The 19,338-nt window shown below is 50.2% G+C and overlaps 1 protein-coding gene and 1 long non-coding RNA gene across 7 annotated transcripts; one reads left to right on the top strand and one right to left on the bottom strand.

The window, feature by feature from the left end:
• Positions 1-121: 121 nt before the first annotated feature.
• Positions 122-2,004, bottom strand: LOC120093821 (uncharacterized). 4 transcript variants are annotated; one of them, XR_010053880.1, is made up of 5 exons: positions 1,494-2,004; positions 1,313-1,400; positions 1,096-1,238; positions 493-649; positions 122-247 (listed from the first exon to the last, which is right to left on the bottom strand). It is a non-coding gene; the product is annotated as an uncharacterized LOC120093821 (long non-coding RNA). The 4 variants fall into 4 exon arrangements; XR_005487548.2 differs by having other exon boundaries at positions 1,096-1,210; XR_005487546.2 differs by lacking the exon at positions 1,096-1,238 and having other exon boundaries at positions 1,494-1,597; positions 1,875-2,004.
• Positions 2,005-2,025: 21 nt separating this feature from the next.
• On the top strand, positions 2,026-18,879 carry Cimip4 (ciliary microtubule inner protein 4). Of its 3 annotated transcripts, XM_039079912.2 has the most exons (7): positions 2,026-2,140; positions 2,216-2,281; positions 7,546-7,606; positions 11,172-11,602; positions 12,319-12,463; positions 18,425-18,535; positions 18,723-18,879. In XM_039079912.2, the coding sequence occupies exons 3-7, from the start codon at positions 7,585-7,587 to the stop codon at positions 18,812-18,814; spliced, it is 801 nt and encodes a 266-aa protein (XP_038935840.1). In that variant the 5' UTR covers positions 2,026-2,140; positions 2,216-2,281; positions 7,546-7,584; the 3' UTR covers positions 18,815-18,879. The 3 variants fall into 3 exon arrangements, with proteins under 3 accessions (XP_038935840.1, NP_001037754.1, XP_038935841.1); NM_001044289.1 differs by having other exon boundaries at positions 2,136-2,281; XM_039079913.2 differs by lacking the exons at positions 2,026-2,140; positions 2,216-2,281; positions 7,546-7,606 and adding an exon at positions 9,013-9,086.
• Positions 18,880-19,338: the final 459 nt, after the last annotated feature.

The raw sequence follows: 19,338 nt of genomic DNA, 5'->3' as shown, positions 1-19,338 counted from the left end.
GCTGCCTCTGAATAGACCCTCTGGGGATGGTGGAAGGTGGGGCAGCTCCATGGAGGGGGTCTGCAAGCAAGGCAGCAGCAACAGGAAGCCACCAAAGGTAAAGACTCCATGAAGCAGCAGATGGGTCATTGCTTGACGTGTTTTGAGTTTTCCGAAAACAAGTTTTGAGGCTGTGGGGTGAAATCCAGTCCCGTTTTCTAGAGATTCTGGGTCTCTCTTGTCCAGCCTTCCAGAGTGAAAGGGGGATCTGGAGGGATAAGATTGTTAGGGAGGAAGCCCAACTAAGTGCTGGGGCATAAGGGGTTCATGAGCTGCTGAGGAGGAGCTCTGAGGCTGCAGGCCAGGCCTCATCTCTGTTGCCTTTCCCCTCCTCACACCTGCTTCCCCCATCTTAGAACCTGGATGGACCCAGGCATCCTTGGGGCTGAAGGGCAGGTAGCCTTCTCCTGCTGTTCCCACCTCTATTGTTCCCTCAGCACAATCTCAAAGCACCTGTCCTGAGTCTGGGAGGTGAACAGAAAGAAGTCCTGAAGTAGGTTCTGAAGGCGTCTGGGGAAAGGAGGCTGCTCAGAAGGGAAGACAGTGCAAAGGCCCTGAGGCCACAGTGCACATCTGGAGCCGTGAGCACTTTAGCAGAATGCGAGGACTCCTGGCAGAGGAAAGGAAGCATGTTAGGAAGGGCTTTGCAGGTCTAGAGGGCAACTTTGGCTTTTACTCTGGTTACGATGGAATGGTACGATGGGAAACTCTGAACATGGAGGTGACGTCATCTGGCACAGGTTTGGCAGGGACCCATGGCTATGGTCCCTATGGGGGTGAAAGAAATCTTCATGGAGATTTGACTCATAGGGTCCCATGTGGCCTTCTATGGTATGTGCCTTCCCGTTCCCTTAGGAGGAGGACGGGATGTGTGACTTGTTAATAGCAAACAAAACAGGGCAAAGAGGATGGGAAATCACTCCCAGGACCACACATAACCAGACTGATGAAGTGTGTGGGGACTCACACAGTGAGGGGCTGAGAAGCTAGTGAGACCCTAAAGCCCTTATAATCCAGTAGAACACAAAGAGGTGTCCCATTAACAGCCGTGTGTACCTGCAGGCATATTTGTCCCCAAGGGAGTCTTAAGATAAGCCCCATTGGTCGTAGTTGGCACCTCCTTCGTCACCTTCTGAGATGCTGGGTAGCTCTGAGATGCCTGCTCCCACAACTGTGGGTTAGCAGTAATACAGAATACACTGAGAAGTTTGTGGGTGGGGCCAGTTCTATCCCACCGTAAGATCCCCTGAAGAGTGTGGTACAAGCTGCTCACCTGTTGAGGTGACACACGACGCTCGTCCCAGCACACTGGAGGCTGAGGCAAGACTGTCATGACTTTAAGGCCAGCCCGGGCCTCCTAACTAAAAGAAAATGTTTATCTAACAAATATCAGGCCCCACGGATCCAGATTTAGCCGAGCCTCTCTCTCTTCTGAGAAGCTGGGAGATGCCCACCTGTGCCCGCTGGGCAGCAAAGCTAGTACTGTTCACACCCATGGTTCCGTCTCCACACCACCATGTAGAAATGGCAACTTTATTGAGCTCATCTGCAGCCAGCCCTGTAGTTTAAGGTGGAGAGGACCCTCCGTCACACCCATGATTTTACTTTATTCCCTGATTTCCAACTGAGGATTCATTACCCTGAACTACAATTGTGCTCTTAAAAACCAGTGAGCTCCTATGCATACGTCAGGATCTGGCTCAAGTGGCCCTTCTGGGAGCTCTGCCCCATTTCCCTAGACAGTTACTCAGGTTGTTTACTATTGCCTTGTACTTTCCAGAGCGTCCATTATGTTTGATCTGAGCCCTGTGAACCAGCCTCATGCATAGCCTGACCTCTGGCTGCTCAACGGTTATTTCTGAGAGGTTATATCAGAGAGTAGCACATGAAAATCTCTCCTGTCCCCTTTTCGGTGTCTCCTGTCTTGCCCCCTCACCCTGGTGGGATGAGCCTATCAGCCTCTGAGGTAACAAAAGCCAGTACATAGTGTCACCATGGCAACCCCAATGAGCAGTTGGAAGACGGCTCACCAGTGACCCACTGGTCCTCTTGGGTAGCAGTGCTACTCTGTCTGACCCTCCAGAGTGGTTCACCTGGGGAGGTGAGGCAGAGAGACCTGTGAGGAGGGTGGGGCTCCATCACCACCTGAGGGTTCATTTTACTTCTCCCCACTCAGAGCTGCTTGTGAGTGGCCGGTGCCCAGGCTGAAGCTGCGTACACCTCTCAGGATTTTGCTCTCCAGGTCAGTGATGGTCTGTGAGTCCACCTTCTGTGTGAGTCAGCGAAGGTTGCTCTAACTGGCTGTACCTCTGGGGAAAAGGGCATCTCTAGGGGCAGAGTGGTTTGCGACTGGCCATGGGGGACAGGTAGGATTAGAAAGCTAATTTGAAAGCACTGATGCGCCCTGTCTTTGAGTTATTCCTTCTAAGTAACTCCCCCCACGCCATGAGTAACTCCAATAAAAACTTTTTTTTCTTTTTTTTGGAGCTGGGGACCGAACCCAGGGCCTTGTGCTTGCTAGGCAAGTGCTCTACCACTGAGCTAAATCCCCAACCCCCAATAAAAACTTCTTGGGGCTACCACATGCTAGACATTCACTTTTCTATTTAGTCCCACTCCTAATCCTACTTCTTTGACCCCCATCTTCTCCATCACGACAGAGGGGAAGTTCATGGGGACCTCGAACATCTCTGTAGGTCCTTGTGAAGACACACTAATCTGTTGGTTTAAAGGAGTTGTGTCTTACTTAATGTTCTATTGCTGTAAGGAGACACCAAGACCATGGCAACTTTTTTTTTTCTTTTTTTTTTTCGGAGCTGGGGACCGAACCAAGGACTTTCGCTTGCTAGTCAAGCGCTCTACCACTGAGCTAAATCCCCAACCCCGACCATGGCAACCCTTATAAAGGAAAGCATTTAATTGGGGCTGGCTTACAGTCCAGAGGTTGAGCCATTATCATCGTGGTAGAAAGCATGGTGGTGTGCGAGCAGACAGGGTGTGGGAGAGTAGCTGAGTGTTCTACATTTGGATCAGCAGGCAGCAGGAGGAAAGAGATTGAACCTGCCTTGGGCTTCTGAGGCCGCAAAACCCACCTCCATGACACATTTCCTCCCATACGGCCTCACTTCCTAATCCCTGTCAAGTAGCACCACTTCCTAATGAACAAGAATTCAAATACATGAGCCTATGGGGGCCATTCCTATTCAACCCATCATCACCAAGTGCTAATGTGAGTTGTAGAAGTCAGCTCTTGCTGGGTAACAAGTCACCCCAGATTTTAGCAGGTGACAATGTTGGTGTCTATGGCCTTACAGTGGGTTAGGAATATAGCCACAGTTGTGGTGGGTCCTGTTTCAGCGTCTCATGGTGTGAGTTAGGACTCAAGGATTTCCCCACAAGGCTTCTTAATAGAAGAATGAGCTCCTCAGAAGCTGCTGGACAGAAGCTACCTCTTTAAGGTGCCTCTGTATGTGGCCACTGGCCTCCATCAGAGCCAGGGAGGCTAGAAGAGTCTGAGAGAGCATGAGAACAAAGACAGAGCCTGTTCTTTACAACATGGAGATGGCATTCTTGAGTCCCACCATAAACTGCTGATTTGAACAAACTACTAGGCCTTCCTGCCTCAAGGGGAGTAGATTACTCTGTGACATAGAGATTCCCTGGGAGCCTTTCAGCTGGTCCCAGAAACACATGTCCCTCTCCCATGGATCACACATGCACCCACTGGAGGTCTCTGTCATCTAACCCGATGAGGGGTGATGGTAAGGGAGAACTGGGGGATCGTTGAATTAGGTCTAGGCATGGGTGAGGCTCTGGTGTGGCTTCTTACTACCAGCGACCTTCCTGAAGCCACCAGCTGCCAGGAAGTATCAGGCCTTCCTAATGCTGCGATCCTTTACTACAGCTCCTCATGTTGTGGTGAACCTCAGCCATAAGATTATTTTTGTTGCTACTTCATAACTAATTTTGCTACTATAATATGTTATATTATATTAGATATATTCATTATATATATTCATGTGTGCGATATATGAGTGTAAAATATGTTAACTTCTGATATACAGGATGGTCTTAGGTGACTCCCCCCCCCCCATGAAAGTGTCAGTCAACCAGCAAAGGGGTCACAACCTACAGGTTGAAAACCACTGCCTTAAAGAGTCAGTCTTTCATGTGGCTAAACATAATGTTCTGGTCTCCTTTTTTTCCCATGATGTTAACAAGTTGTATGCCTTACTGTTGACCTTTGCCTGAAAGTTCTATGAGCCTTTTCTTGTGTGTGTGTGTGTGTGTGTGTGTGTGTGTGTGTGTGTGTGCATTTGCATGTGTGTATGTGCATTTGCATGTGTGTCTGTGTGCATTTTCATGTATATGTATGTGTGTGTGCATTTGCACGTGTGTATGTGCATTTGCATGTGTGTCTGTGTGCATTTTCATGTATATGCATGTGTGTATGCATATGTGTGCACCTAGTGTGGATGCCAGAGATCAACCTCCAGGTGTCTCTCCTCAGGTGCCATCCACCCTGCTTTTTCCTCACTGGGTGGTAGCACACCAATGAGGCTAGCTGGCCAGGGAGCCTCAAGGGTCTTCCTAGCTCCACCTCTCAACTCTGGGATTACAATTGTGCACCACCACTCCTGGCATTTTACATGGGTGCTGAGTGCTCTTACACAGCAAGCACGTTATTAACTGAGCTGTCCCCCTAGCCCCCAGAACCACCTCCTAGTTGTGCAGCTTTTGGCATATGAAAAGGTTAAGAACATTTTTATTTAAAAGATATTTTATTGTATTTTATTTGTTGTGTGCACATACATATAGACACATGTGCATATATGTGTGCACTAAGATACACATGTGGAAGAGAAAAAAAAACTTGTGGGAGCCAGTTCACTTCTTCTGCAACGTGGGATTGAACTCAGGTCATCAAGTTTTTTGGCAAGCACCTTTACCTGCTGAGCCATCTTGCTGGCCCAAGTATGAGAATTTTCAAAGCCTTGAAACCTGGCTCCTTTACGTGTAATGATCCTCCCCAAAAGCAGCCAGAAGGACACAGCTCGCACAGAGCCCAGGTGTGGCTGGCTTCTCAATCACACTGCTCAGATTGCAGTTTACCGTCTTCCTTCCACGTCACTGCAGGCAATAGCACTTCTGCATTTTTACCACGGAATGCCAAGGGATGCCTGCCTTTAAATCCTTCTGACGGTGCCCCGCTGCCCAATGTGCCCTTGACAGCAGCAGCCATTTCTTGATTCCTGCTCATCTGGGTCTCAAGATGAACAGGGGCCTTTTCCTTCCAAGCATCCCAATCTCTACCTAGGGGTACCCACCTCTTGTCCAGAACCTCTCCCTAATCTCATTTATTTGACCTGGCAATAGCTCATTCTTGGTACCAAAATGTATCTGGTGTGATATTGCCATGCGACACATGGTCAGAAAGCAGTTTTCAAAGGTTCCAAGTTGGTTTTTTTTAAAAAAGTGTTTTCAGAGGTTCCAAGCTAGGGTCTCAGTTTCTGTGGCTTATAGAGACTCTAGTTCAGAAGGTCCCGTGTGGAAGAATTTGTGCTCAAAAGATATGTTGAGGAGAAAATGTGGTTTTATTGAGTGGTGGGCATAGCCTGCTACATGGTGAGTCAGGTCCCATGGATGTAGTGTTACATGGGTCCTAAGCTGGAGGATCCACTTTCAAGTTCTTCCAGGCACTGAGCTCACTTGGTTCTTTGAGGACACTGTGACCTGGGGCCTGTGCTCCTCACGAACTGCCAGCTAAGAGGCTGCCCTGCTTCCTTCTACATGACATCTGTGTGGGACAGCTTCACGCATGGCAGCAGGTCAGAGTAAGCCCACTGAAGAGAGCCAGGGAGAACACCAGTCAGACAAATGCTGTGAATCTAATCCCAGAAGTGATAGAACCACTTTCATTACATCATTTTAATCAAGAAACAAGTCACTGGGTCCAGTCCACACTTGAGCATTGATCAGCCTGTGAACATTTGTGGGTGGGTCCATCGGGAGTCATATCAGAAAAGGCGCAGTGGTCAAATGATAATTTCTACTTAGTGGCGCTGAGGATTGACCCAGGGCCTCATGCATTCTAGGCACGTGTTCTCCAACTGAGCCTTGGCCCCAGGTAATTAGTCAAAATTAATAGGGCATTTGGACTAATAATGTTTCAAGGGAATAAAATTGGTCTGGTTCCTACCTGATTTGAGCTTATCAGCAATTCAACTTGCTGGGTGACCTTAGACACAGCCTCCCCCCACCACTTGGCCTCAGTCCTCAGAGACCCCTTTGATGGTTACTTTTGTCAACTTGACACAATCTCACTGACAGATTTTTTAGTTCAGGTTGGCCTTTGGATGTGTCTGTGGGAGATTGTCTTGATTATGTTAATTGAGGTGGAAGACCCAGCCCACTGTGGGCGGCAACATTCCCTGGGCTTAGGTTCTGGACTGTACAACAGTAGAGAAAGTGAGCCAAGGAGTAAGCACAAGTCCATTTACTTTTCCCTGCTCTTAACTGTGGGTGGGGGTGTGAGTAGCTTTTAAGTTCTGGCCATCTTCATCTTCCCTGCTTGGATGGACTGTAATGTGGAATTGTGAGCCAAAAGAAACCCTCTCTCCTAATTGCTTTTGACAGGGTGTTTTGTCACAGCAACAAAAATGAAATTAGGACATTCTTCTGGCTCAGACTTGCTGCTTCTTTCTGTCCCTCCCTTATTTCAAGGATGCTTATATGTCAGAACAGGCTTTATTGCAGGGACATCACTACATTTGTAGAAACTGGGGGAAAATGTCACATGTGCTTTAAATAAGGGAATATAAATGAGGAAAAGATTCCTTAGGAGAAAGGGACACAGCTACAAAAGCTGCAGGGGCATTGGAGGATGCAGAACAGATGCTCTTGGGTCCTGGGTCCCTTTCCAGGCTCTCCTTCCTTCTTCAATGAACAACCCATGGGTAAAATGGGCTTGGGGTGAGGCTCAACCAGTCTTTCATGAAGCCCTAGGTTTCATGCTCTCCTGGTCCCATGCTGCTATGTTCTAGCTGTCCTATGCAGGGACCATGTGGAAGGAACCAAGGCAGCTTAGGAGCACAGACCCTCCATCCAAGCATCCGTGAAGAGCCTCATTGGGATGTTAACATATCAGCTGATGCTTCTGATGACAACTTTCTATTTGAAGAAATAAAGCCAGGGCCTCCTGGGGCTGCTGGGAGAGAGGAGGAAGAGATGGGAGGAGATTAGGAAGAAAATCGAGAATCTCAGTGACATGGCGATGTGAGAAAGGTCACGGAAGCCCAGATTGTGCCCTGGGCTAGCCAGAAGCATCTGGTGAAGTGGTGCTGGGGTCTGGGGTGTACTAGATGATAAGTTAACAGTGCAGCTGCAGCACAGGAAGCCTGGCCAGGGCTGGCTGGATCTCCAGGGCCTCCCTGATCAGTTCTAAGATGTCATGCTTTATGGAAACTGTCACCTGAGACCACTCAGAATGTGCTGCTTTGTCTGCAGGGTCAAGCTCAGACATTACGGGTCCCAGAGCCAGAGTCAATGGAGCTGAGCCGCCGAGAAGGTAGGACAAGGATGTGTACACTACCTGAACAGACTGGCTTCTTGGAGTGGGGGTTAGGGTGCTCACCTCATCTTTCCCTCAGTCTTGCCGAGGTCTCTAGATGGCATGGGCTGACCTGCCCAGGTTACTCTGAGCACAGAAGTGGAGGGAGCTGCTGAGCCTTTCGTCTGCCAGATCTGGAAGCTCTAACTTAATGCAGTCCTGGTCTCTGGTTAAGCTTGAGTTGTTGGAGAGACCTCTGTGCACCTAAAGTGCAGGGCTATGGGAATATAGGGCAGGGTTGGTTCATTAGGGCTGATGGAGCCCCATCTGGATTGGCCTATGGGTTGGGGTTGGTGTCAGAGCGGGTGTGCATCTGTGCTCTGGGTACTGGGTACAAGAGATGGCAGACCTGGAAGGGGAAAGGAGTCTTAGGTGTGACTGAGTCAGGTCAGCTCTGGGAATGTTCCCCAGGGCAAATGAGGATGGCAAGTACAGTAGGGAGCATCAGGGTATCCTGCTACAAGCTTCCCAGTGACCGGAGTCACCCCAAGAGCTATTTTAAGCCCTCGGTTTCTAAGCCTGTCCTGGGAATTCTGACTCAAGAATCTGTTTTAGTGAGTGTGAGGGGCATTTTGATAAAAAAGGCCAAAGCCAGAAAACAAGGTTCATGGTCCTTCCATGTTCACATTAGTAAACAAAGTGGGGCTTACTTAATTTGCTCACTTGGCTGGGAAATGGATGATCAGAGATACAATGAGATTTTAGAAGGCCAGATGAATCCATCCATCCACCCATCCTCCCATCCATCATCCCATCCATCCACCCACCCATCCACCCACCCACCCAGCCATCTATCCATCATCCCATCCATCTATCCACCTATCCACCCAACCAACAGCTCATCTATCCACCCAACCACCCATCCATCCATCCATCCATCCATCCATCCTCCATCCACCCACCCATCCATCCATCATCCCATCCATCTATCCACCTATCCACCCAACCAACAGCTCATCCATCCATCCACCCACCCACTCATCCACCCACTCATCCACCCACTCATCCATCCATCCATCCATCCACGCACCCACCCACCCACCCATCCACCCACCCATCTATCCACCCATTCCATCCATCTATCCATCCACCCACCTACCCAACCATCCATCTCATCCCATCCCATCCACACAATATCAGACCCCAAGGAATAACACCACCACCCTCAACATTTCTGGGTGCCCAAAGGACAAAGGTAATGATCTTTGCTCTATGAGCCCAAGAACCCAGGACATACCCAGGCCAGAGGTGCTACCAACCCTGAAGGCTGGCAGAAGACTAGGGTGCTATTGTTACTTCATAATAGCTCAACAGATGAGGCAGCCAGGAGGGCAGGCTGGGGACATGGCATCACTAAACCTTGGGTCAGGAAGGAGTGTGAGTTTGCTCCTGCACAGACATTGTCTTCCTAGGGGGAGGTGACACTTCCACTGACCAGGCAGGTGCTGTGTATTCTGTTCTTCCTACCTTGGCTTATATTCTAGAAGCCCTACTTGGCTCCGGAAGCCCCACTGCTTGACTGTCTGCTGCTTTGGGCAGAACTTAGGAGAGGAGGGCCATCTGGTTCCAGGAGACAATCTCTCCCTTTGGATTTGTGGATGGAAGCAGATGGGGACAAAGAGTGGGGTTAGAGAGGCAGGCAGAAGTGGGGAGAAATGGAAAGAGATCCCACTTTTCTCTGCACCCTCTCCCTGGTGAAGCACCCACACCACTTCCAGTGGAGCCGGGGGTTCTGGCACTACCCCTCATGATCCCTGAGGCAGGGGCTTTCAACAGGGCAAGAAAGTCACAGCTGTGAAGCCCGATGCTTGCACCAGCCTGTTTTAAAACCTGACTGGTGGCCACCAAGCAGTGGGGCAGCAGCCGGCGTCTGTGAAGTAGGAAGGGACATTCCCTCCATACCAATGGTGTGGGTTGGACTCTGAGGTGCAAGGGTGTATTTTAAGCAAGTTAGAATGCAGCATGAAGTTGGATTTCATTTACACCCAAAAGCAAAACACGCTGTTGTAGACTGGAAGAGTCTTCTGGAATATTTAGGGGCAAGCTGATCAAACTGGCTCCTGGGGCTGAGAATGGGGTTAGACTGTGAGGACCACGAGGGACTCTCATGCACAGCACATGTACTGGAATACACACCGCCATATTGCTTAGAGAAAACACTCTTGGTTAGCCAAATCCAGGGTCATCAGTGCAGCCTACAGTCAGCAGAGAGAAGGCTGATGTCTTGGCTTGCATGAGGTGTTGTTACTCTTTGGGGTCTGATATTGTGCAGCCATCTGTCTTCTCCTTTACTGAGGGACTCAAAAGTTCTGGGGATTGTGGGGTGTGGCAGAAGGCTGGAAACTGGCCTCCTTCATGGACCTCACCTGTGCGATCCTCTTCCCTTATCTACTGGGCGGAAGGAGGCATTGTGGAGCTTACGGCTGAGGTAGAAAGGGGACATCCAGGGCTGTGAAAATGGACTGTGTATAGTGTTGAGCAGAGAACTGGCCTAGCCAGATGGGGTTGGTGACAGGAGGTGTGCGTGTGCGTGTGTAAGAAATCTGATTTGACTTTCAAAACAGAAGGGTGGTGGATGGTGGAAAGAGGACTCTCCTGTCAAGAGCCATAGTTGTTCTTCCAGAAGACCCACCAGGTTCGATTCCCAGTAACCTCATGGTGGCTCACAACTGTCTGTGACTCCAGTCTCTGGGAATCCAACGCTCTCTTCTGACCTCTGTGGGCACTTGGTGCCTGGACTTAGGTGCAGGGAGACCACCCTTATACATAAAAATAAAAATAAAGTTTAAAAAATATAAAAATTTATAAAAAGAAAGGGATAGCCTCAACAGGTAGTAGACCAGCTTGGGTGACCCTGAGAGGTGAAGTGCCTCAGGGTGATCAGGGACTGAGGCATCCGTCCCTTATCTGAACCAGGGATGACAGGAGTGGAGGGACATAAGCTGAGGGCAGAGTTTTGGGGTGATACAAATGGGAATGGGAAAGGAAGCCCCGAGATCCAGGAAGGTGGCTGGAAGGGAAGGCAGAAGACATGGGAATGGGGAGCAAAGAGCCCATTCTGGCACTTTGCCAATCTGAAATCTGGCCAAGCCAAGAGCCACCCCTGCCACCCCTATGCCTGCTGGATTCATCTTAGGGTTTGTTGCGGCTCAAAGTGAGCAAGGAAGCTGATCCAAGTGTGCTAGGGGACATTAAAGCTCAGAGAGGCTGGATCACTTGCTCAAGGCCATGCAGTTGGCCTAATGAAGGCTGAACAAGCCTGGGTCACAGCCCCTTTGGTCACAGCCTTATGGGGACAACAACTGAGCTGTGGAGGTCTGCCCACTGACATCCCTTTGTCCCCCCTGCTTTCTTGCCTTGCCTTGGGGTCTTGTGACTTCTGTACTGACCTGTTGTCTGGCTCTGGTTCTCTGGTTTTTGTCTACTTCCCTCCCATCGGTCCAGCTGTCACCTCCCCTCATCTGCTCCTCACCCCCATCTTGAACCTCCCACCTCTCACCATCCATCTTACCCCCCTGCCCAGGTACAACCACTTTGACAAGGACCCACCCGAACAACATGGAGGGCCAGCAGGACATGGACTCCTGCAGAGCTGCCCGTAGCTCCTTGGACAGCTCCAAATTTAAGGACCATCCAAGACTCTCCCAGAGCCCTTTAGGCGGCCCTCTGGGCCAGAGCCACCTGGAGACCCCACCTCTGCCACCAACTCCTATCTGCAGGACTTCTCTGGCTATGAACTCACATCCTGAGGACCTGAAGAAGGGAGCATCCAGATCCAGCTCCAGAGATGCCAGGGAGACCTTCCGAGAGGCATGTCTTGGGCCGGAAGGCCAGGACTCCAGGTCCTCAGAGCAGAGGACACTGCCTCTGGGCAAGAAGGACACCGCCATTCCTGAAAACATCCGCCACAAATTTGGGAGCAAGATGGTGGACCAACTGATCTCTGAGGATCAGGTGACAAAGCTAGGGACTCGGGAGACTACACGTGAAGGAAGGTTGTCTTAGAAACGTTTAATTAGGACTCAAAACCCATTCGTACAAAGGGCCTTATACTGTTAGAAAGTGGTGTCTGTTGAGACCTGTTAGTTTCAAGGCTCTTGGGTCTGCCTTCTACCCATGTTTTACAACTAGGAAAACAGGAGCCTAGAGGTTTCCAAGCCCTGCCCAAGTCAAGAGCAGCTCTATGGTCAGAACTGATCTCATACTCAGGTTTCCTGCCCCACAGGCCCAGACTTGACCTTGTGGGTCTCAGTTTCCTTCTTGGTATGAGAAAGAAGTTGGTCTCAGTGTAAACTAAAAAGTTTGCTTTGTGGGATACCTTAGTATTAGGGCAGCAAGTTGGGGCTCTGGGGTTCATCAACCATATTAAACTGGGGAAGTCTGGCCTCTTGAAGTTCCGTTTCCTTATTTCTACAATGGTGGGGACAGGCTCGGTTTACAAAGAGCCTCTTTCTGATGTGTACACAGTAAGAGCTCAACGTGTATAGGATCATTGCTGTCTCTCTTTTGCCTACCGGGAGGAGAGACTGGATGGGGGAGGTGTAGAACTTGCCCTTCGGGGGGGGGTGGTGGTGGTGGTGGTGGTGGTGCAGCCTGCGGAGAGGAAGGCAGGGTAGGAGGAGAAGTCACTCATTTACCTTGCTGGTCTCTTGTCTCTTCCTTGCCTCCAGGCTCTGCAGGCCATTGGTGAAATCTTTGAGGGCCAGAAGAGGTCAAGCTCATGGCCTAGCAGGACCGAGAGCCCTATGCAAGTCTCCTCCATTTTCTCAGACTACTATGACCTGGGCTACAACATGCGGTCCAACTTGTTTCAAGGTCAGATTAAAAGGCAAGGCTGGGGCTGTAAGCCTGCTTGGTCCCTAGGACATTGGGGATCAGAGGTCTTTGGGGTGTTTGGATCTTAAGGCCCAAAGGCACAGCCCTACAGACATCCACAATATAAGCACCCAAGGTACCCTCCATGCTGCAGTGTCCTTTGAGAATACCAGGATCTAGTCCCTGGCACCTGATTTTGCTATGCAGGTGACAGTGAGGCCCTCCCACACTGGACACCTATGGTTTTCTAGTCTGCAAGCGGGAGGCCCAGGGACTCCAGACCTGACACCTTTGCTGACAGTGACAATAGCAGGTTTCTTGGGTTCAAAGGTCAGCTTGGTCACTCATTAGTGGCTGGGGACGACTATGAACAGGAGCCCTCACGTTCCTGGACCTCTGTCTCTTACTTGTCCACGAGCAGGGCTCCAGGACAGGAGGGTGACAGGCCATTTGTTTCTTTCTTCCCTAGAGCCTGATGGTGACATCGCCTGGGGAGAAGGTGGGATAGAGGGGTGCCCATTTCTAGAAGGATAACTTGGCCTTGTCCAGTCCTGTTTGGCTCATGGGTGCCATGTGCTTCGTGTCACAGCTGGGCTTGCAGGCAAGAGCTTAAGACCTCTCAGTCATGTGATGAGAAGCAGGGCTCACAATGGCGGTCCCTAGTGGGTAACAGGATTCCCAGGTCTTTTCTGCATGACAGGGGTTGAGGTACACATCGAGTGTGCAGGGGCTCCTCTCTGCACCCTCTTCAGCTCAGCCTCCCTGACCAGAGTCCACTTTAACTGGCCCTCCTCCCTCTAGCTGTCTTCAGTGCTCCCAGGGTCTGTCTGGCAAGACCTCTTTTCCCTGGCTTGGGTCCCTGTCACCTAAGGAACCAGACGCACAGTGGAAGCCTTTCTGGGTCTTTCTTTGAGCCTAAAGAAGAGGTGTCACTGGCTTGGGGCAGGGGCAGGGGGAGCTAGATCAAACTCTCCTTTGCAGCCTGGGATTCACCTTCCTCTGTTCCACATTGGTCACCGAAGAGTTCTTAGCTACAACACTATAAAATCTGTGTATGGTTATAAAATAATACTGCTCTTAGGAAGCCATAGCCCCTCACCCAGCCTCGGCAGTGGAAGTGTGCCAAGGGAGAGCAGGAACCAGTCTCTGCCAACTCCCAAGGCTCACAAGGGTTCATTGTTGGATTTTCCTGAACTGACTGGCTTGTAAATGGTATCTTAAAACTAGGCAGGAGTAGCCTGTACTGGGAGACTGGCACCAGAACGAGGGCTTTGGCCTGCAGCATGTGACTGTCAGTGTCCCTGTCAAGGTCCACCTCCTGGGATTCACCTTGGCACTCGCTGATGGGAGTAGGGGAGGTGTGGCTGCGTCTAGGCAGGGGAGAGAAGTCAGACAAGAAGAGCAATCTGGGTCATCGATCCTAGAAAGTCTTTTTCCGGGGTAGAGTAGGAGACTAAGGTAGTGTGGGAGATGGGGGAGTAGATTTCTTCAATCTGCATGAAGGATTGTTCCAATCCAGTATGGAGAAGGACACGGGGGATGGAAGACCGGGTAGGGTAGACACAGGGACAGCAGTTAAGGAAAGTGTTTGTTAGCCTTCTGTTATTGCCAGAGAAATGCCCAAGCTAATCAACTTATAAGAAGGCTAACTAGATGCGGAGGTACATGTCTACAATCCCAGCACTCAGGCAGCAGAGGCAGGAGGATTACTGTGATCTTGAGGACAGCCTGGGCTACCTAGTGAGTTCCAGGTTAGCCTTGGTGATAAGAATAAAGTCCTTTTTCGGACAAACCAAATCAAAACCCTAAATAGAGGGAAGTGTTACTGGGGCCTGTGGTTTTGAAGGTAACCTAGGTGACTATCAATTGGCCTCTTGTCCTTCTGGGGTTTTAGTGAGGCAGAATGTCAGAGCAGGGAGTGTGTGATGGAGGGAGGCCATTCATCTCATGACTCAGAAGCAAAACAGAGAAAGAAGGCAACGTCTTATTATCTCCTCCTCTGCACCCTGTGACCTGAAATCTCTCGGTTGACCCTACTTGGTTTCAACCATCTTCCAACAGTACCATGGGAGGACTAAGCATTTGACATGGGGCCTTTGGGAGACCTTTCAGGCCCACCCTAGAGCATTTGATCTAAGGTGTTGAGCTGGTGCACTGCACACCTGGATGGCACCGTGTACCATGTGTCAGGCAGCTCAGGAGGGCTGGGACCCCACGGCCTTAGGCACAGTTGTCCAGGCATTTGTGTGAGGTGGAGTAGTTGACCAGACAGGGCAAGCTGAAGAATTGACTTAGGTGTGAGAGCAGGATTAGGGCTGATTTCAAAGCAGTGCACCAGAGTAGCCTGCAGAACAGGTTCCTGGTTGTGGATCCAGAACCTTCCAGAAGGAGCGAAGTGGAGTGCAGGCTATGCTGAGTCATGGGTGTAATCCTGTCTGCTTTCCCAGGCTTGCTTTAAGCCCTTAATCCAATTCAAGTCTACTTCCGTCTGCAACGAGACGGATTCTTCTCTAATTCCTTTGTGTGGAATATTTCTCTGTCCAAGAGCCCCATCTTCCCCAGGGGCCCGCAGGTGTCCATCCTCAGGTGTCCGTCCTCAGGTGTCCACGTACAAGAGGTGCTCAGGTGACTCCTTTCATCCATATCATATTCCACTGTGGCCACTGAGCTATTGTAAGGTGTTTGGGAACATACGCCATTCTGCCCCCCAAACCACCACTAAGGTTCATGACATCTTGCCAAGGTGGTCCTTTGGCCTCCGAGTATAAACAGACACAGGTACAAACCTGCCCCCCATGCATACTGACACACACACAAACACACGTAGACAGACAGACAGACAGACAGACAGACAGACAGACAGACAGACACTGAACTGGAAATCATGCAGCTACCACAGATGGAGAATCCAGAGCAAGGGAAAGTACCTGAGTCTGGGTCTGACTTTGACTTGAACTGGCAGGAGCTTCGGCCCCTAGGGCCAGCATTCCTAAGGTGAGGTGAGGGGTGTGTGTGTGCGCGCGCGCGCGCGTGTGTGCTGCCCTAAAGCACTGCAGTCACTGCTGCAGTGGGCTGAAGTGTGGCAGGGGTTGGAAACCAAGCACTGTGGTATGTCCTGCTGTCAACCTGATGCCCTCATCCTTGTTGGTGTTTGGGGATGTTTTTGGTGCTTCTTCAGTTGGTTCCTGTCTCCCCTACCCTCTGAAAGCCTGGGGGTAAGGCTCACCGGTGCCTTGGGGTTGCACCTCTCTCTACTGCCTGTGGTTGGTTTATAGAAACGTAGGGGTCCCTGCACAAGGGGTACACTTGTCCCATGTGTGCTGTGATACATCAGCCCAGGCGGAAGCCTTTTGTCCTGTTGTGGTTTCCACCAGACTCTGAGGCAGTGCAAAAGCTCCTGAAGGAAACTCCAATCCCATCTAATTAGATTTATTCTGAGAGGCGAGAGGCAAGAGGCGAGAGGTGGGCAAGTCTCTGCCTTGGGGAATCCAAACAGCTAAAGTAATCCTTTTAAAGGATGCTGGCCATCACCACCCAAGCCCCAACTCTGACCATTTTATAGCCTTACCTAGGGCACGCTTTCAAGTTCTGTCCAGAGCCTTGTGCTGCAGCTGGCTTTGATCCTTGGCTGTCATCACGGCTGAGGGCTTCAGACCAAAACACTAATTCATCCTGTTCCATAAACCCTATAAACTACAGACACCAAACTCGCAAATTTGCCCTTCTGAGCAATTTCTAGTTTGGTGGCATCATCCTCAGAGAATGCAGCCTGCTGAACTGCAGGTCCTGGGATGTTGGTGGGACCTGTTTCACATCCCAGCTCATGGCTGCTCTGGCAGATGTCCTCGTGAGCTTGCAAATCCTCTTTCAGCTCAAGACTCTGCGTTTGCTTAATAGGAGAGGCCTGTTAATGGCTTCTGCACAAACCCTGCCAGTCTTCATTAACACTCTTTGCTTGATCTATTAATTAGTGAATGATAAACCGCTAAATCCTTCCCACAGTAGCAGGCTCATCAATTACTCTCTTGATCTTGGTGTATCTATTCAGATGCTTGCAATGAAGCAAGCTTAGAACCATTCTCTCTCTCTCTCTCTCTCTCTCTCTCTCTCTCTCTCTCTCTCTCTCTCTCTGATTTTTTTCTTTTCTTTTTTTCGGAGCTGGGGACCGAACCCAGGGCCTTGCGCTTGCTAGGCAAGCGCTCTACCACTGAGCTAAATCCCCAACCCCTCTCTCTGATTTTAAGTGTGTATGAGGGTATGTGTGGGGACAGCATGCCTGTGAAGGTCAGAAGATAATTTGCAAGAGCCGGATCTGTGCTTCATTAGATAGGTCCCGGGTATTGAACTTAGGGCACAGACTTGGCAGCAAGCACTTTACCTGCTGAGCCATAGTGGCTGCCCCCATTATTTTTATTTTCCCTACTGCTGTTGACTTACAGGCTATTTTGTTTGCTATAATTGCATCCAGCTGGCATTTGGCTGATGTGTCTTTTTCTATCTTCATGTTCATCCTCTCCTTGTGTCTTTTTTTTAAAGTATGCTTTAAATAATACAGGTCTGGAAATTATTTACTCCGACAATCTGTTCTCTGTAACCAGGGAGTGAAGTCAGTTTTTATTTCTGTTGCTGATGTATTTGGGCCGATCCATTCTTTCTTTGTGTTTTCCATTTGCTTTTTAAAAACTTAAATGAGCTTTTACTTATTTTCCCCAGATTTTTTTTTGTCCCTTTCCACAGTTACTCTGCATTTTCTAGTTATTTTTGACACTTTAAAGCACATCGCAGACAAACCCTCAATGGAGGACATAAGGTTCCCTCTGAGCAGTCTCAGGAAAACTAGAAGGCTATCTTCAATCTCTCTCTTCCCTCCCTGGTGTGATGTCCCCCCCAGGACACCCTGTTGTAGTCAAAAGATGTTGCTTCCCTGACCGAGCTCTTCAGCCCCGTGGGTTTACACTCCCTCGGCCTGTGCTCCAACAGTGAAACGGGCACAATAGTCACATCTGCTTCCCAGGAGGTCTGATTGAATGAGCAAGCTTGGGGGAGGTGGGGGGAGCATCTGGAAACATTCTTAGGTCCTGGTAAATCTTCACACACACGGCGGGTGGTGGGGTCAGTGTAGAGCCTAGTGTGGCAGTTGTCTTTGACACGTTGATTGGCCCTGAGGTCCAGAAGATTAGTAAACAGGCCTCTGGGTATGTCTGGGAGGAAGTTCTCAGAGACATCAACTAAGCGTGTGTCTGGGATGGGCATGGGGGTGGGGGTCTACCCTGGATGTGGGTGGCACCTTCCATGTGTCCAGGTTGCCATAGTGAGCTCCTCTCCTCCCACACCCTTGGACACCTTGAACCTAAAGCTCTGGAACCGTGAGCCAAAACCATTCTTTGCTCCCTTTCGTTGTCTGACTCTGGTGTTTTGTCACAGCAACCAGAAATGGATCGACGCAGTGGCTGCTGCCTGAGATCTGAACACCTTGCTGTGACTAAAACTGAGTTTTCGGGAGGAATTTGGGGGAAGTTTGGGGTTTCGAACCAGAGAAATCCCAGAGAACTACAGGCTCACTTAAAGGGGAGCTGAGGGGTCCACACCACCAATGAAAATGTGCACAGTGTGGACGGTTCTAGTCTGCTTAGATGAGAACAAGGGTTCTCTTGGAAATGGGGGCTAAAGGCCACTCATTCTACAGCCTGACAAAGAACGTGTCTTTACTCTGTCCCTGTCCTGAGACTTTGTGGGAAGCCAAGTTTGAAGATGGGCTTCTTCTTCCCAAGGTTGAAAACAGACCTTATCCCCGGTTGTATGTTCAGATTCTGAAGCTAGGAGAGGTTAAACATTGAGGCCACGCTGAACCCTCCCACTCCCCTTGTCATCCACAACTACCCACAGAGCAGACTGATATCAAGATAAAGCATAAGGTGCCTACCTTTTGTGACTTGGGGATTTCTTCATGGTGTCTGACAGGCCCACCCCAAGAGACAAAGAGCCTCATGAAGGCTTCCTACACGCCGGAGGTGATAGAGAAGTCGGTGAGGGATGTGGAACACTGGCACGGGAGGAAGACGGATGACCTGGGTAGGTAGAAACCTGGGGTCAGGGGGGAAACTCTCCTCCACAGGCGGGGTAAGGGGTGCCTGCAAGGTGCAGAGCAGGAGTTGGGGGTCCTCGGGGTGAATCTGAAAAGGCACAGGTCACAGCCACTGGAATCTGTATCCTGGGAAGCTGCTGTCCTCTGTAATGATCCCTCTCTGGTTCCCTGCAGGCCGGTGGCACCGGAAAAATGCTATGAACATGAACTTGCAGAAAGCACTGGAAGAGAAATATGGAGAAAGGAGCAGGTCCAAGGGCAAGTAGTTGAAAGGACATTGGAAGGGACGCTCGAGAATGTTGCCAATAAAGAAATAAAGGCTCCGGTCTGAGCCCTGCCCCTGTGTGATGCTTCTCACCATGCCGGGATTGGGACTCATGCATGAGGCTGGAGGAAGAGCTGAGGAAGAGAGAAGCTCGGAGCAGCCAAAATACTCAGACTGACTCTTCATGCCTTCCTTCACGTCCTCGGGAAGAGTTGGGGGAGCTAATCCAGTGTGTTCTGGTGGCAGGTCCTCTACTGGACACTGCTAGGTTGCACCCAGAATATGGGCCCACAGCAGTTTTAACTGTTTTCTAGATGTCTGTTCCTCCCACATGAACCCACAGACACCAGAGGGTCTATTTCACCCATCTCTCCCAGTCTAGGGGCAGATCTGATGGGTCCCTCCTAGGCACAAAGTGATTGGTTCAGAGTGGCCATGGGGCTCAGGTTGGGCCAGTGAGGTAGATGACAAGAGGTAGATGCTGCCTGAGAAACATCCAAGCTGGGCACAGAGCAGAGCATTCAC

This window comes from Rattus norvegicus, chromosome 7, assembly GCF_036323735.1.
Source record: "Rattus norvegicus strain BN/NHsdMcwi chromosome 7, GRCr8, whole genome shotgun sequence".
Taxonomy (NCBI): domain Eukaryota; kingdom Metazoa; phylum Chordata; class Mammalia; order Rodentia; family Muridae; genus Rattus; species Rattus norvegicus.
The sequence above is the reverse complement of the archived record's forward strand: the minus strand, read 5'-3'. Positions and strand labels throughout refer to the sequence as shown.